The 18,517-nt window shown below is 43.1% G+C and overlaps 1 protein-coding gene across 1 annotated transcript in view; it reads right to left on the reverse strand.

The window, feature by feature from the left end:
* Positions 1 to 2,889: 2,889 nt before the first annotated feature.
* The window catches only part of gmds (GDP-mannose 4,6-dehydratase), a 182,553-nt gene continuing 166,925 nt past the window's right edge, over positions 2,890 to 18,517 (reverse strand). Inside the window, exons 10-11 of the mRNA XM_084547979.1 lie at positions 5,163 to 5,231; positions 2,890 to 4,192 (exon numbers count right to left, since the gene is read on the reverse strand). Of these exons, the coding sequence (XP_084404105.1) occupies positions 4,130 to 4,192; positions 5,163 to 5,231 (132 nt within the window). The 3' untranslated portion in view covers positions 2,890 to 4,129. The remainder of the gene's footprint in view (positions 4,193 to 5,162; positions 5,232 to 18,517) is intronic.

The following is an 18,517-nucleotide window of genomic DNA, read 5'->3' on the forward strand; positions in this document are numbered from 1 at the left end:
GGGGAGAGGAAAAAAAAGGTGCATTATTGCTTCTAAACAAACGTCTCTGTGATTGATGCGGCACTCGAGAGTCAGGAAGGAAAATCCAGTCACGAATCGTTTTTCACGATGAGGACGAGACAGGAGGAGGTGACGGAGGTCAGAGGAGAGGATGTCAACAATGCACTTTAGGAAAAAAGAAAAAAAAAAAAAAGAAGCGACGGTGAGAGGCCTGAGCTGAAGCCTGCCACTGCCTTATCTGCAGCACCCTCACTGGAGGACTGTGGAGCGCAGGGTGAAGGGGGGCAGGGGGTGCGTTGTTGTGGTAGCTCACAGGGCTGCAGTGCAAAACAGAGAAAAGACTCCCCAGAGGAGAACAGGAGCGTTTTTGGAGTCTGGAATCCGTGGCAGTCCGCGTTAAAGGCGCTAAAGTTGCTTCCTTTAAAATAAACGATGATTGAGATCGCGCCTCCTGCACAACATGGCACTGGCCTTCCAGTGCCATGTTGTGCAGGAGGTGCCTTAACGTTCAGCTCAGTATCAGTAGCCTCGGGGGATCACGCGTGCCTCGGTGCGTTTTAGTCGTGTGATGTTCTACATGGCATTCACCTCAGGGGTAAAAAGACGCGCACGCTCCTTGTTGGGAGCCGTAGAGCAACATGATAGTCACACACCGTGCGCGTTCAAGCTTTGGCACATATCAGAGCATTTAGGAGGGGGGGCATATCTGGAAAGCTCCTGGAAGCATGTGGGTGCCCAACAGATTCACACAGGGATTTTTTTTATTTATTTTTTTTTAAACAGTAAGGAGGACTATTTTCTCATAGAGGACAGGTTTCTTTTCCACCCAGAACCAACAAACAAACCAAATTTATATATATGTATATTTATATTTTTTCCTGCAAGTTGATCCAAAACTTAAATAGTAAACGTTTTGTTTCCAAGTTAGTTGCCAAATCACCTTTAAATTAAATATAGTCTTTGCGTTTGAGGCCCTGTAATCGGGTTAAAGCGGTAAAATTACGCGTTTTCTGCTCAAACCTGGCGCACATTAACTGAATATTAGATTAAGAGGTTAGACTTCGAATGCAGAAAACCAGCGTCTGCTTATAACCAAATACAGGCCTGACTGTCCTCGGTCTGAGAGGTGTGTGTGTGTGTGTGTGTGTGTGTGTTTTCAGCTGAGCTCGGCCTGCAGCTAGAACAGCTAAATCCTTCTCAGGCAGAAAACGATGATTGAGATCGCGTCTCTCCGTCTTTAATTTCTTGCAGCATTCTGGCACCGACACAGATTCAACTCTCTTTGAGTTCTCAGCCTCGCCGCGTTGCTCACTGGGTATTTACGTTCTAAAATCCTGCTGGAGTAAATCCTTGATCCAGTTTGGACGTATCAGACCAATCAGAGGAGGGATATTCGCCATTTAGCACAAAGTGAGGTGAAACGAGCGGCTCTGATGGATTAAACCGAGCTGTTTGTTTTATGTCTCATTTGTAGCTGCTATCTGGATGGATGTCTGAGACGGTTTTACTCTCAGCTCAACCTCAAATATCGCCACCAAGAGTTTGATGTTTTCTGTAAATCTGCAGCCTGAATGAATTGTTGACTTCTCACACATTTAAAGTCGTTCTAGTAATTCTTCTGCGCGTGTTTTGAAAGGATGGGCGCCATTTTATTCCCTCCATGTCACAAATGAATTAATTTCCAGGCACACAAGGCACCTCTGTCTCCTGTTATTTTTCTTTTAATTGAGGATTATGTTTTGAGTCCAAGTCCTCACATGAACAGATTCAATTTCCCCCCTCAAGTACTGAAATGATCTCAGACAGATGTAATTTAATTTCCCTTTAATCATTTTATATTCCATAGTCTTTAAAGCTGCATTAAGTCAAAAGAAGTTTTGGCTTCATGTATTTTTAGTTTTATTTGAAGTTGCTGCTTTGAAAGAAAATCGCATCTTTTCTTCTCTCTTGTCGGTTTAATTCGAGGGATTATCCCCTCCTAAAATATTTATTGTCCGTTACGTTGAAAAGTAATTCAATATAACACAGAGTTATAAAATCTGCGACCACCTCCGGAGTTTAAACTGACCTTTGGAGCAGTTTAATCCCCGTAAACCCGTTTATTCCGCCGCATGGCCCTTTCTAATTCCAAATCTTTAATCAGCTTCTCTTTCTTTGCGCGCCAGCAAGCGGACCTGATCACAGGACTTGGCTAATTGTCGTGGATAGGAATACGCGGTGCACCTGCGTGAGGCCTCGGGCTCTGCGTGTTTGCTGCTCTCAGCGCGGTTTCAGGGGCCCAAACAACCCCGGAGCCGCATCTGTTTCCAATAGAGAGCGCGCACAGACGCAGCGCTGTCCAGGACGATCAGACACAGGGAGGGGGAGAAAGAGAGTGAGAGAGAATGTCCTGTAGGTGATGTCCTAAAAAACACAGGCAGAGGCGATCCCACCCTGCTCTGAGCTTCTCACCGAGACCCAACAAAATGCCACCAGAGGTTGAGAGGAACGAGGAAGCCTCCATACTCGAGTACGATTTAAACCGCTTGTTTTTTTCTTCCTCCTCTGTGCTACATTTATGGGAATATCTGAACGCGTTCACAACATTTTTATACATAAAAAAAAAACTTCAGGTAACTTTTGGATAGAATTTAAGTCCAACTAAACAAGAACAACATTTAATGGATCTTAAATAAGATGAACAAAATAGATATTTAACGATGCAACAGAAGAATTCTCCTGCACGATTAATAGATTAATATTTAAGTGGCTATATTTTGCTTTTGATAGCACATACATGCTTGTATTTGCTTATCCGAATATAATTTATTAGTTCTGTTGTTTAAAATCAAAACAACCACCCTGACAATATTCGGCTATGTGCTGTAAATGCGCAAAAACGCAAATTAATAGGCTAAAATACACCGTATTTAGCTCCAATATATATGTGCTTTATGATACAAGAATATATTTAGTATCACTGCACAGACAGCTAAAGAAAAATAGTAAAACACAAAGAGCTTTATGTAAAATCTGACTTATTTTTGCAAAACAAGTGAGATTTGATGCTACCATGAAAACTAGTTGAAGAAATATTCAGGAAAACGAATGGAAACGTTGTTTAAGTGAAAGAAGACACCTCTGTGAAAAAGTCCTGTAACATGGCAGTAGCTAATAAACCCAGTGATTATTATCAAGACCACGGACGCGCTCACTGCCACCCCGGGGCAAGTGGGGGGTACGGGACCCTGGGGCCCGGGAAGTTAAAAAAACAAAACAAAAAAAAAACAACAAAAAAAAACCGCACGACCTAAGAACCTAAGAAATAAAAGAGGCAGTGTACTCACAAATAAAAACCTGGAAAGCTGGAGCAAGCAGAGAGGAGGCAGCCGACCTGTGAACAACCTGAGGATCAATCAGTGCGCACACACACCAACACACACACACACACACACACACACACACACACTTATCCAGCACACATACCTGCCTTTAACACCTGGCCAAGGATTTCACTCCTCACATTTCCTTTCATTGACCTGAAAAGGATAAAAAAAAAAAAAAAAAAAAAACATACAAACACACACACAAGCATTTATCAGCCAGCTACCACCATGGTAATGTTTCTGTCAGCGTCCTTGTAGTCAGGCTTTGAGTCAAACATCAGAGAACAAGCCAAAAAATAAAAAAAACACTTCTTAAAAGATCTGCTTTTATTGTACCAAAAGCTCATCTGATCATTTTAATAAAAGATAAAATCTTCACTCATTAGATTTATTTAGGTATTCTTCCCCTGAAAGAATAAATTTCAACTTCATTAAAAGAAAACACACACATATAAATAAACCCTTTCCACCTATACAAATAATAACATTATCAACGTTTAAATGTAAAAAGGCATTTGTTGTTATGTATATCATAAAATCATCACCAAAAAAAAAACAAAGACACCAGGAATGGACTCTAGAATCAAAGGCAGAAACACGATTCGCTCTTAACAAAGACATAAAAGACACAGTTATTCCCCTTCTGAACAGTTAGAAATCAAGGTCCTCGCACTGACGGCCTCAGTGGCACAAGACTGGAGTGCTGATAAAATGAAACGTCCTCTGTCCTGGACGGAGGGACGGAGGGACGGATTTGACCTCCCTCAGGCGTTTGGATTCTGCCTCATCAGCTCCACGTCCGCGTCCACCATCTCCTTGACCAGCTCCTGCAGCAGGGACGGGATCAGATTTAAAACAGGAAGCGGAGCAGATCGTATCTTAAACGGCGAAACCACAAACAAACAAATAAATCTCTAAACAGAAATGCAACAGAAGCTGTGATTGTAAAAAAAAAAAAAAAGAAAGAAAAGAAAAAGCTGTATTTATTTACTTAATGCTTTAAAGCAGGCCTGAATAAATAAATCCATATTTATTTGAGCGGTGTGAGACAATAGTCAGTGACGTATTTATTGACTCTTGGTCTCATTTTTCAGATCTGAGCTCAGTATTTTTTTTCTCTAAATGTTGACTGATATGTGTTAAACCAAAAAAATGTGGCATCAAATTTCAGCTTGTTTTTCTGTTGTAAGAAAATTCCTGATTAAATTGACTTTTGAGCAATTGTTTTGTTTTGGGAAAGTTTCTGAGCAGCTGATGTTAAACTCAGATGACTGTGGTTTCTTTGGAGGCAAGAAACAAACAGCTTTCACTGAGAATATATATAAACAAAAAACAAAAAATAAAACCCACTGAACTATTGTATTCTCTACACAGCCCTCCAGGCTGCACCATCACGTTCAGTGTAGTTCTCTAAAGTGATGACTTGAAGCTATTTTTATTTACATAGCTGCAAAAAGTTTATTACTATTATTTCTTTGTATAAATGAGCATTTATTTCTCAAGGAACATCATATAAATATTTTATTTTTGGTGCATTTATTAATTTGTCTACAGTATTTTATTGGAGCTTGTGCTTCCTGCAGATAGACGTAAGTGGATTTGTCCTTTTTCTCCTGCAGCCTGTGCAGACGTGTCATTTAGACAATATAAATATATATATGCTCCTATTTCTTATGTTAAACATGATAATAAAGATTTAGTATTATACATAGGCCACAGTCAGCTGGTGCCTTTCTATCTGTCATCCCGTCTACTTTCATGTGTGTGTTGAAAACTATTCCCCCTCGATTTATTTACCTCAAACGTCACCTTTGGCTTCCAACCCAACTTCTGATACGCTTTGGTGCTGTCACCTTGCAGGTAGTCCTGTTAGAGAGAAAGATAGGAAAGGAGGGGGAAAGCAAAGGAAAGAGAGAGATTGGAGGGAGAGGGGGGAGGAGAGGAGGAGGGAGGGAGGGAGGGAGAAAGAAAAACAAATCAGCTGTCATGTCTGATGTGACGGCGATGAGGAAGGAGAAGGCCGCGGCCGATGTGACGTCCTGATATGAAGACGTACGGGACTCGGCTCGACGTCCAAACTTCATGTTTTCAACGGGATGCCGGGGATGAAGGGTGATGATTATTCTCTCTCTCTCTCTCTCTCTCTCTCTCTCTCTCTCACACACACACACACACACACACACACACACACACACACACACACACACACACACACACACACACACACACACACACACACACACACACACACACACACACACACATTATCTCCTCTCTGGGGGAAAAAGGAGGTCACGGAGTCTCGCTGGCCATCAATCCCCCTCTCGGCTCCCCACCTCCGATCTGTCCAGACAGCCCCCGTCGGTGCCAGAGCATGATGAATTGTGGGACTCTGGTGGTGTAACCCTCCCTCCCTCCCTCCCCTCAGCCCAGGACCCCCCACACTCCCCCTCCTTCCCCTCTATCCCTTACTCATTTTCCCTCCTGTTGTGTTTTGCGCTGGGTTCAAGATCCAGTGAGACCCTGCTTCAGACCACCAAAGAGACAGAAAAGGGGGAAAAAAAACCCTCTCTCTGTACGTCTTGTGTGTTTTTAAAGCTTCCTCTCTTTCTCTTGAGCTCTAACTTCTACTCCACCTCTATATTTCTGTGGATTTCCCGCCCGTCAAACATCAGTCGCACACACTTGTGTCAGAAACATTCATGTTTGCCTTGAGAAAGTCTGAAAAAACACAGCGAGGAAACCTGAGAGGATTTTCTTTCCTTTTAATTGATACTGTCATTCTACTAATCTGGACTCAAGTGGAAATGGGAAACTTATCTGAGGAAAGGACAACAAAGACTTATTATTTTGATTCTTTTGTATTCAACACTCATCGCCAGGGTGTTCTCTCAAAAGGAAAACCGAATAAAAAAGGTACACGGCCAAAACTGTTCCGCAGTAATTCCAAATTCTTTATTTATTTTGGGCCCTCGCTTTTCTGCAACCGCCCAATTTCCAGCGCACTGATATTAACTGATTAAAATAGCATGTGAGATTTAGAAGCGAATGCACAAGTGATACAAAAGAAATAATGCATGCACACGCTGGACGGGATTCAGCGGACAAGATCCAGCATGTGTGCACACTGAGCGTCACGTGGTGATGCAATCAGGAAGAGAGGAGAAGAAGAGCTGGGCCCTGGCTTTTAGCAGAGGGCACATGTAGCGTATGAGCTGGTCTAAAGAAGTCTAAAGAAGCTAGGATAAATAAAAACAAAAAAAACAAAAAAAAACAAAGTACTTAAAATGATTATTTTCTTTTGGGAAGACAACTCTGGGACAACTTGGGCACGCAGCACCAACCAGAAGTGAAATCTGCCTCCTCTCTTCTAGTTTTTCGCCTTTCCACCAGATTTTGGAACCTGCAGGGATTTGTCCTCATTCAGCCACAAGCGCGTCACTGTGGGCGATAAGTCCTGGCCCACAGTCGACGTTCCAGTTCATCCCATCGACGGGGTTTGAGGACGGAGGTTCCTCTACATCAAAACCTTTTCTTTCTTTACGGGCCTGGCTTTGTGCATGGGGGCAACGTCATGTTTAAACAAGAGAGGCTCTTTTCCCACAGTGTCGGCACAAATTTTTGTTGGGTTATTTTTGAGTAAAATATCACAGCAAGCCGTAGTTTGATATCTGAAGTATTAGAAGCGAGGACGCCCAAGCTGAAATATGAAAAACAGCTCGGCGCTGCGTTCTGAACCTCTTGAAAACGTCCTTTTTCTGGCTGATGTTATTACAGAGGAACGCACACAGCAGCACTGGCATAGTTCAGGCTTTTAGAGAGCAGGGACCCACATCTCAAGAGAGGCTCCGCGGCGCTTAATCACACTCTTCTGATTGCACACAAAAGGCAAGAACACTGAACACACACGGAGCGAACAAGTACGGGCCGATTCTGCCGGCAGCCGACACCGTTTCAGTTTAATATCATGCGGCCCGAGCTGAAACAGCGGTTCAGTTCCAGGTGAGCAGCCTCTTTTATTTTTAACCTCACTCTGCTGCTGTCTACACGCTCCTGCAGCCCGGGCGGATGAAAGGCCATTTTCTCCTCCGTGTGTAACAGCAGGACAAACAGCTCTTTCTCATGTGTAGCAGCTCTGTACATTACTCAACGACCACTTCTTGGCTCTGAAGCCATAACTGGAAACATTTTCAGACTAATTACCTACAGCAATGAGACATAATTCATCATGGGGCCGAATGTAATTATTATAGGGTGACTTACTCCACAATTACATTAAATAATCCACTTGCTTCATAATTATATTGATTAGGGTTTGTAATGGGAGAGCGTTTCATAGCTGGCATAAAAGAAACATTGACTGGTCTCGTCACGAACGCCGGTCTGAAGTGGAGTGATAGGCCGACAGTTGTGAGCAGCAGCTACGCCGTTTTTAGGATCTACATGGCACCAGTCACACCGGGCTCTACGTCCGTTACTGCTAAGGAGGGCAGGTCCAGTCTGACGTGAGCCCGTCACAGAGAGATGCCAAAAAAGGGGAAAGAAAACAAATGCAAGACATTTGGCCAGCTGTAGAGAAATGAAAATAAAATCCCTGAAGTAGCCTTTTGTTTGGTTTCTGTCTGCGTGCGCATGTAGTTCACGTTAACTGAAATGAACTCGGACCTGCAACGTAGTTTCCTTTTGAAGGAATAATACAGGATAACTGACCGAGGATCGGGCGGGACTCCGAACCCGAAAGCGACCGATTACACTCATGCTGTGAGAAGTTTAAGTTGCCGTACGTCACAGAATTCACAAATGCTCTTCCTATTTTGGTGCGAGCTGCGACGAGCTGACTCTTCTGTGCAGCTTTTGTTTGCTAATTCACACAGTGACCCTTACAGACTGTACTTGAAGCATGTAATGGCTGGAAGATGGAAAAATCTTTAGTCCAGTGTTGTGCCATCGCTTCAGTGATCTGAAGTCGATTGAAATTAATCTTGATCTTTATCGATGCACTCTGGTTTTAGAGCTTTGCAAGGTGACAGCATGGTAGGCTGTGATCCTTTACAAATGGAGTTCAGATTGACTAACATAGAGTTTATTGGGGCACTAGGATTAAAAACAAATTGAACAATGTGAAGCTAGTGGACACTGAGAAGTGATAAAACATTAGTACATGAAATAGATTAGTAATCTATGAATGGATGACGGGAAGGAAGACTACGCTGTGATTGCGTGCACACTTATGCTGCGTATTAAAGTCGAGGAACTATGCAGGATATTTGTTTTATGGATCATATTTTACCTTAATTAATCAGCTTTGAATGGTTACAGTTAGATGGGGCTATTTAAGAAGGCTTAAATTAATTGAGTTTCTGTTTTTAACTGCCACGTATGTTCAGGTTGAACCTCCTAGTGACCAGTGCTGTTCAAGGGGCCCCTTTTGGCCAAATATCTCTTTTCTAGTTGTCTTTTTTTGTCCTGAAAGTCGTAAATAAAACAATTTATTTGGTTTAAAGGTATCTGTAATACAACCCCGTCAAAAAAAAGCTAAGTTCAAAACTTGAGAGCCCTGTCCATAGTTCTATTGAGTAGCTATTGAGCATTATTATAAATCGGGATTATCTGCTTCTCTTGCCAATGTCTTGCCTTGTTTTCTCCTCTTCCTCTTTCTGTTTTGAATTTGGTACCGTTGTCAAACTTAACTGCTTTAAAGAGTCATGCAAGCGACAAGTAATGGGACTTAGTGTGCAGAGTTGTGTGCACTGGAAGCTCCTTATTCAAGTCTCCTACAGTCACTGAAAACTTTGCCACTGCTGTAGTTTAAAGTTTGTCAGACCTTGGAGGGGGGTTTGCTCGGCAGGTTTGCCTGCTTAGCCTGTCGACTGCTGATCAGCGCCTCTAACCACAAATCTAACCGACGGTAATGGAGGAGGGTGATGGAAACATAGAGCAGTGCGACTCCATTGTGAGCTGCAGCGCTGAGCGTCAGCAAAGTCGGCTGAACTATTCTTGAACCACGTCGAGGTACAAACCGGCTGACAGCGCCGTTAAACACCAGAAGAGATAATTTAACAACTAAACTACGACTCTCTCACCGTTTAACATCGCAGACGACAAACAAAGGAATAAAAAGACAAGATTTAATACGTTGACTAAGGTCAGAGCCGTATCTAAGGTCTCGACAGATTTTACATTGTTCGCATATAATGATTTCAGTCAACGGTGGTCTTGTTTATTCTATACTGTATGTATTCGTTAAATCTGAGCCATGGCATCACATCCTCTTATTTGACTGGAGGCTAATGTGACCGTAACTCTAAGAAAAATCTGAACTCTTGTTGGGCTGGTGCTAAAACATTAGATTATTCTAAAATAACATGACATTTACTAGATTTTATGAACTCAAAACTGGTTGAAATTGTACTTATTTGATGCTTAATCAATGTGTTGACAGCACTGAGTAATGCTGACAGTCACGAATCAAAAGATATAATGTGAGTACATGAATAAATAACTATAATAATAAATAACAAAACTCTGGGGTCAATTAGTGGCATCGATATCCAAAAATATCCAAACAATACACAAGGCGAAGAGTCGTGCCTTGTATTATAATCACCATCTGTCACCATCTTTGTCATTCCCCAAAACTCCATCTAAGACTGGCAAGAGAACATCTGTTGAAATCAGATTCGTCTCTGCTAAGTCTGGCTTCTTAGCACACAACCACACAGTTCAGCATCCAGGAAGTTAATCCAGCGTCTGGCCTTTCTCAACCAGGATTTCTGCAGGTGACAGAAAACCTCACCCTCGCAGATCTGTCTGCAGACGACCGCCGCTCGGTGAAATAAAAGCTGATCTGCTAACGAGAGCGTTCCGCGGCCGAGTGAACTCACCCCAAACACGAGCATGTAGCGAATAATTCAACACGAACTACTAACAGATGGGGGCACAATATAATCTGCATATGGATCCGATTTGGAACCGAACCCAACATTTTTGGTACATCCTGTTTAAAGCAGCGCGCCGCCCGAGTCTGAAAATATGTAGCAGTGATAATAACAAAAACGGGTCGAAGAAAGCTGAAAATTAGCCGTGACAAAATGTGTCCCTCACTCTCTGACCGTTAAGCACATTTTACAGATTAAACGACAATATGATCTGCGTCCACTCGCCATATACGAGGCCATGATACGGGCCTGAGAGCGAGCGTCGAGGACTCAACAAAGAATTTTGTTTTCATCACACAGACTAAAACGAGTCGGTTTAAACTGGAAGAAATAAAAAGGCTGGAGAAGTCCACAAGGCTAGAGTTTCTTTGTTATGACGCATGGAACAAATACAGCGACACAACTGTGGTGACAGGTCATCCTCATCTGCTTCTCAACACTGCGGTTATAGCTCTAGAAATATTTACACGTTTGCATTTGTATGTTTACTATGTAGGAAAACCTCGGCATTATCAGTAATTTGTTTTTCTGTCAGCCGCATGTGACTCAGCGTTGACTTCCCCCTTTTATTTTGTCACGGATGCAGTTGGGACTTTTCACTTTCCAATGAATCTCAGTTTTAAACTCGTATGATTCAACCGTATGCATTGTTCGACTTACTTTTATCTCAGCAGCGTTGCTCAATAAATTCAGCAGAACTGGTATTTGGGTTTTTTTTATAAAGCGAAAGCCAACAATTATAATCGTCCTATCTTTCACGACACAATGGTGCACAATCTTCGAAAACGCGTAACGCCCTGCTCTCTTTTTCATATATTTATTTTTTTTATTTCTTCTCCGTTTCCTGGTACTGTCCACTCTAATAAAGACGAAGCCATAAAAATAATCCTCAGAAATGTAAAAAGCGGGAGACAAATAGAGTGTGATCATGGTCCATAAAGCACACAGGCAATAAAAGGCACTCAGAGCAGGCATTTAACGCAAAGGAATTCTGGTATCATTGCAGGGCCTTTCAATAAATCACGCAGCACACTGGCGCTGACCTCCACACACATGAGGACGCACACAAACATGCAGCAATGTGTGGGCGCACACACAAGGACCCAGAACAACGTATATACATGGAAGGATACGAAGTAAAACACTAAACGTCCCTCGACTGCATTTTATTTTTCTTCTGACTGCTAACCTACCCACTGACCGGAGATGGATCAAAGATTCACAAGAAAATTGCTCTCCCTCCTCTCCCTTTCTCTCTCTCTCTCTTTGAGGGGTGCATGCTGGGAGACTATGATGTGGTTTTGGAAGTCCAGTAGCGTCTCCGGAATTTGTACAGTAGTGGACACGAGGCTGCAAATACAGAGACTTCAAAGAAAACCAGATAAAGCGGCGAGAACGCTGCGAGTGTCCCGAGCCCACGGTCTCTGCGTCCCCCGGCAGACCCAGATGTTCCAACCAGACCCAGATGTTCTGATCTTTGACCTTGCCGGGGGTTGTGATGGAAGAACTCAACCCCCCGATCCTGGGCTTTTTATACCCGAGGACGAACTGCTCTACTCTGGACAACGATGGAGACGTGAAGGCGGGACGAAGAGGGGAAAAAAAGGCCCGACGTCGCCGTCCAGACATGGAGGCTGATGTGTTCACTGTGGGTACAGGTGTGTGAGCTCTTATGTGTGTGTGTGTGTGTGTGTGTGCAGGTGGGGAAGCCCAAAAAAAAAGAAAAGAGAGCGCTGCTTGATTTTACAGTCACAAATCTGTCACTGGTCAATTTCTAACGCACCTCCGCCAGCATCGCCTCAACTTCTCACTTCCTTTAAAGCACAAAAGGCCCCCAGTTTCAGCTGGAGGGAAGTGAGGCCGGAGGGAGGGATGAAATTAGAGAGTCGTGTGATAATGTGGTCCGCATTAGTTGTCTTATTATACGTACAGTACAACATAATCGTGGATATAGAGCGTACTTAACTATGGTTTGAGGTAAATTTGAGTGAGTTTTAGGGTTTTCTGACTATCAGGGGAGGAAAAAGAAGAAGAAGAAAAAATATAGTTTTCTATTATTGACAATTCAGACTCTAATCACCATTTTGTTTCTGTATAAGGGAACAAATATATCGTTTTTTTCTTTTAAACAAAATCAAATGTACGACTGATTCATTTTATAATAATGCATTTTAATATTGCATTAGTATTTATATTTCTTTAGCAGTGTATCCACCCCCAAAGTAATAAAATTCATCAAGCTGAATTTAACTGAGTGAGAATTCCCAGATTTTAAAGATTATTTTTACATTTTAAACAAATAATCAAACCTTCTCACGTCCTTCCACTACAGCTGTTTTAAAGATGATTTAAAAAAATACTAATTATTCTGTATCAGCTTCTTGTAGCCCTCTACGTCACTCTGTGTTTGCACTGGGTGTCAGAAAATATAGGTTTTATTTACGGCTGCACCACTCCTTCAAACTGAATTATTTTAGATTTGTCCTAATTTATTTGGCGTCCCCTCAAATGTCCTGCAAAATAAATCTGTGCGTCTGATTTGTGCCCCTCCGCGGTAACACAAATCAGGGATTTTATGTTTACCGTTTCATCATCACTGCAGTTAATTTCAAATGAACTGCGAGCGGCTCTGTCTTTAGGAATCCAAGACAGTTATTAGCCACTCCCAGCCAGGGGTCAAAGGTCAGGTCCAGTGTGTCTCTTTCTGTGTGTGTGTGTGTGCTTGTGTCTCTGCAACAGAGAGAGAGAGAGAGGGAGCGAGCTGTGTGAGTTACAGCTCAGGTTTCCCTCCCTGGCTCCCCATGCAGCTTGGCCTGCACACAATGTGTTAAGTGACCTCTAAGGGGTGGCCCTGTCGCCTTGATGACTGTGCACGCTACACACACATGAACACACACACACACACAGGGGGAGAATACAGACATGTACTGCAACCTGGAATCTTACAACGTCAGCAGATATGCAGATGGGCCGATGCAGAACCACAAACACACACACAAAAAAAAAAATCCAAGCGGGAAACAATTAGCAGAGACAAAGGAAAACAGTAAAAGTCACTTTGGTATTTAAAAGCCAAAACATCACATCAGAAGCTGTCACTTCACGTCATCTCCTCTCTCTCTTTCTCCCCCCCTCCCGGCTCTGCTGTGTTGATTGCTCTCCATCAGCGCTCATTAAAATTCCTGGGGTAGCCGTGTGATAAATATTTACGCGGCTGAGGACACACTCCACACACACTCCAAACGCACTGGAGTGGCTGGATCTGACTGCCGATAGCGCTAAGTGCCCAGAGGCTCCGGTGGAGAGGGATCCGCAGCCCGCCTGCCCGCCCGCCGGCCTGCTTGTATACGTGAGGCGTTTACTGTCAAGATAACGGGGAGGAGGGGGGTGGAGATTTATGCACCCGTAATTGAAGTTAAATTTGCGTTTCTCCGTGTGAGTCCGTGTCTAAGGATAATCTTTTAATGTGTGAAGTTTATGGAAATAAAAGAGGAAAAAAGCATCACACATTCGCACATCTGGATCTAAACGCATTTGCAGACGCGCACACACAGAGAGAGAGAGAGAGAGAGAATATAACCACAGTGGAGCTGGACTCCTCACTACTGTTCCACAGAGCTGCTGCTGCTGCTTCTGCTGCTGCTTCTGCTGCTGCTGCCGCCGCCGACCCCCCACCCCCCTCCTCCTGTATTCTATTATTCCTGCGGACGGGAAACAGATCATAATTCCTGGAGTCAGCAGAAAGCGGCAGACTGAGAAAGTGAGAGATGGAGGGAAGGAGGGAGGGAGGGAGATAGAGAGAGGAGAGGGAAAAAGTCGGTGGGTCGGTGGGACTCAGGTGACTGTTCACTTTCACCGGAGTCAAAATGAAGCCGTGCAGTCAAGTAATTTCCAACGAAAAGTGAAATGCGTGTTTAGTCTGCTTGCACATTTGTGTGATTAAGTCTGGGTGAAGCGGCGCTTTGTGCAGCCCCTCTGTGCGCGAGTGCGGTGGATGTTCGGCATGTCTATCAGCCAGTGGGTGCTTCATATTTCACAGGACATCAAAGGCGACCATAATTTTCCTTCTTTAAACAACATTCTTTACAATCGTACCAGGAAGAGAAAGAAAGAGAGAGCGAGAGGGGGAGCGACTAAGAGGAAAATGTCATCCAGTCTTATCTTAATTGTTGAGTAATCTTACAGTGAAGCACTCAGGGGTCTGCATAAGCTTTGACACCCAGCCTCACAGTGTTTTGGTGCAGATAATGATTGTCGAGGAGCTTCTTGTTTATGTCAACGCTGAAGGGAAGTCTGGGTTTATTTCCTATAGTTTTTGGCATTAAAACATTAGCGGCATTTTGAGGAATATACAAACTATAACTGTAAATGGCATCACCAAACAAAGTTTCTTCCAGCATAAACATCAAAATCTCCAATTTGTTACTGCTTTCCAAGTCTCTGTGGCAATATTTCCCCCATTCACATTTCTAAAGGTACAGACACCAAACCGACATCGAAGAACTATGGGATATGAAGGCCTCATGTCTCCATCACCTGTGTCTGGACCGAACATTTGCATATTTATACAACCTATGGTCATGCACAACACTTTCTTCTCCACTGAGCACAGTCTAGAAAAGGCGCCCAACTGATGACAACTTGTCACTGCACCTCTAAATAACATACTCCGAATCAGGAACCCTGAACTTCATATGGGTCACAGACACAATAGTTCACTTATTTTCTTAATTGGGCTCAACTGGTCGGTGTCGCCCCCCCTCAATGCTGCAGTGCATTCCTATAGCTTAAAATTGTACACACCACAGTACTTGCTGAGAACATTATTTCAACAAACTGCAACCGAACAAAAAGCACGAAGCAGATAAATGCTCAGGTTTTGAACAAACCAACAGGCAGATCAAGTATGCCCCTATATTTGGAGGTATAACTGAAAGGGAGTTCACCTGAACTGTTGACGTGATCCCTCATCAAGTGGGTGAACTCACGGTTTTCAGCTGAACCAGGAAGTCTGTTTTGCCAATCATGTTCATCCCTGGGAACCAGTAGGTGGATGTAAAACCTGTCTGACCGTCTAACTTGTGTTTCTTGCTCTGTCTGCTGACTTTAAGTGGATTGCAGGAACTTCAGTAAGCGTTACGGGAAGTACCCCGCTTTTTTTATTTTTCCTCAGAAACGTTGTCATTCTTACGGGGCAAACGTACAGGAACAGGGTAGAAATTTAGTTGTAGTGATTACCCGACAGCTGATTTCGACTTTCAGACAACAACAAACACAACGTTCCTCAAACTTTTACCTCAAGGTAATAGCGTTGATGATTTTGAATCCTACCAACAGATATGTCCACAGATAGGAACACTCCAATTCCAGTCTAGCGTTGGTGACGGTATGTTCTTTTCAAACAAAGTGTGGAGACGGCAAGAAGAGCTAGGTCTTGTGACACGTAATGTATGGTGTAGATCCAGAAGACTGTACTAGACCCATCTATGAGAACGCCCAGAACGTTCACAAGCAACGTCCACATCGCTTTGGCGACGAAGCGATTGGCAATGAGCGAATATTTCAAGTGGCGTCTTGGGTGTACATTGATGGGTTGAACACACAAAAGCCTTACTAACAAATGCTAACAAAGAAGAACAAACAGAACAATGGGGAAGTAAGGCCTTGACGTTGCTGGTTGTTGTACACACGTCACTTCAGTGTTTCTACAGCAAGTGCAAATGCAAACGGGGAAATAGTAATTTAAGGTATAGAAACTATCTGAATAGGTATTTACCCTCAAAGAGTTACCAGCAATGATGCTTAAAGGAACCAAAACCAAAAAGTTTTCAAAAAGTCCCCTGCCATATACGTGGCCTTAGCCCCTATCACATGAACAATCTACATTCAGTCACCCATCAGCCCCCCCTCTTAACACACAAACATGCACACCAATACGTACGTACACGCTATACAGCTCCCATGTCAGGCCCCAATTTTAGAAGCTGTTTTGGACGTTAGCTAAGATGGAGAAAGATCAACTGGTGGGTTGTGGCTGAAGTATTTGGTGCACACAAAGTGATATGAGCCAGTGATATATATGTGATCTGATTTAGTCCCTGGCTGAGCTCTCAGCGGGGTTGGGGTTAGGTGAGGTGGCCTGAAACTCTCAGTTCCCAACACACTATTTATTGGTCTCTTGCTCTTTTCTTCTCCCAGTTTTTCACCTCAGCTGCTCTTTGAACACACGAGCGCAGAAACCTCCTCCCGACTCTCCGACTCTCACCAACCATTCCTCATTTTCTGCATCCAGTCAGGTTTTCTCTGGAATAAGAGGACCCGCTTGGGCTTTTTTGTCATATGTAAGCTGTAATCACACGCCTTGGATCGAGGAGTTTGGTAAACAATCTGATCAAAGCCATTCAAATATTGTGTACAGTTTCATTTTTCCGTCATGTTGGGTTCTCTGTGTATTTCCATATTTGTTTGGCCTTTTGTTTGGTCTGAATCAAACAATCTTTGACCAAATTTTTCCAACAGCATCCTTCTCTTTTTGGTTTGAAAATGTAAAGAAAACTATTTCAAGTATACAGTTGAATTAGGGCTGTCAAACTTAACCTGGTACTAATTTCTTCATACAAATTCACTGCATGCTCATTTTGTGACTTGACCCTGAGTCAGACCAGTAGTTTGGGAAAGCAGGAAGTGATGGAGAAGCAGGGCTGTGGTGGGCAAGCAGAAAAAAAATAATCCCTGAGCAAAAACATACAGTCATAAGGGTATTTGTTGACGTGAATCCAGCCACCACTGGCGTAGGACAAGCCCCAAATACCACCGGTTAGCACAGAGTTGATGCAGAGAGCCTTCCTGCCAACAACTAGCAACACAGAGTGTGACCCAGGACTTACTGTATGTTCACACTACCAAAGGACCACCTCCAAATGTGGTCTGAGATCAGATCACTCAAATGCGTCCTGAGCTGTACGTAAAAGTTGACACTTGTGATTGGATTCGACAAGATGGATGTTAATGCTAGGTCTGACAACCATTCACAGTCACAGCCAATTTAGAATCACCAATACGCCTAAGAAGCACGTCCATGAACTGTGGGAAAAGAAAACCCACAAAGACTCATGGAGAACATGCAAAGAACAGAAAGGTTCAAACACCAGAACCTTCTTGCTGAGTGGCGACAGCGTTCTAACCGCTGCACCAGAACATGCAGCACTTCTGAAGTTATTCTGGAGAATATTCTAATCATTGTTTTGCAATTATTGCAGTTATAATAACACACATTAATGCATAGAATATTTTTCCACTCCCATGTTGAGAGGCATGTTTAAAAATGACTAGTCGCATGGCATGTTCACAGCAATTCAGATTAGATTCATTTGGCGGTAAGAAAATAAAGGTTCTTGCAAGCTAGACTTTTGCAAACTTTCTTTAAAGTTGAAGGCATCATAATTAGAGAGTTAAAACTCAAGAAGCACCTTTAATTCCAGATTCAGATCTAACAAAACGATATGTAAGCCCAACCATATGCACCAAGTAAGCAACTGTGCCTGAAACATGGATAATTTCATTTCAATTTAATTTATAATTCAAACAAGCACGTATTTGTCTAAAAAAATGGCAAAACAACCTTTTTAACAAGCCATTTATCCCAAAATATAATCAATATTTTTTTAATCCTTTATCTATCTTAACACAATATAGCGACAAAACTAAAATTCCCCTCTAATATCTCTTTGCAGAAACAAGTCTTCTGGCGTCTGTGGATGATTCACACACATATCAGCAAATGTTATCCCTCAGAACTATTTTTCAGTGGAAAGTTGTTCCAGTGAAAAGGGTTCACTGATACTCACACGCTCCTGAATTTAATGTTACTGAACGAATATTAAGGAAAAACAACAGGAATAGACAGCGAGAGGTAAAAGGAGGGCAAGCAGGAGAAAGAGGGAGGCTTGAATGGGCATGCCCATCGGCTTTGGGTCAACGCATTTCAGTCCCTTCTCCCTTCTATCCTGCCACTATGGCACGGAGGGAGACAGAAGGAGAGGAAAAGGCCAGTGGTGGTGTTGGGAAGGGGGGGGGGGCGGGGTGTTGGATGACATCTGGGGCGGACAGGGGAACAGTATTCTATAGGCCACATCTCCTCTTAGACGGCGTTTCCTTTCTGAGCAGCATTCCTCATCTTATCAGCACCAATAATCTGCCATTCTCATCGTGCCC

This window comes from Chelon labrosus, assembly GCF_963514085.1.
Source record: "Chelon labrosus genome assembly, chromosome: 7".
NCBI classification, from domain to species: Eukaryota; Metazoa; Chordata; class Actinopteri; order Mugiliformes; family Mugilidae; genus Chelon; species Chelon labrosus.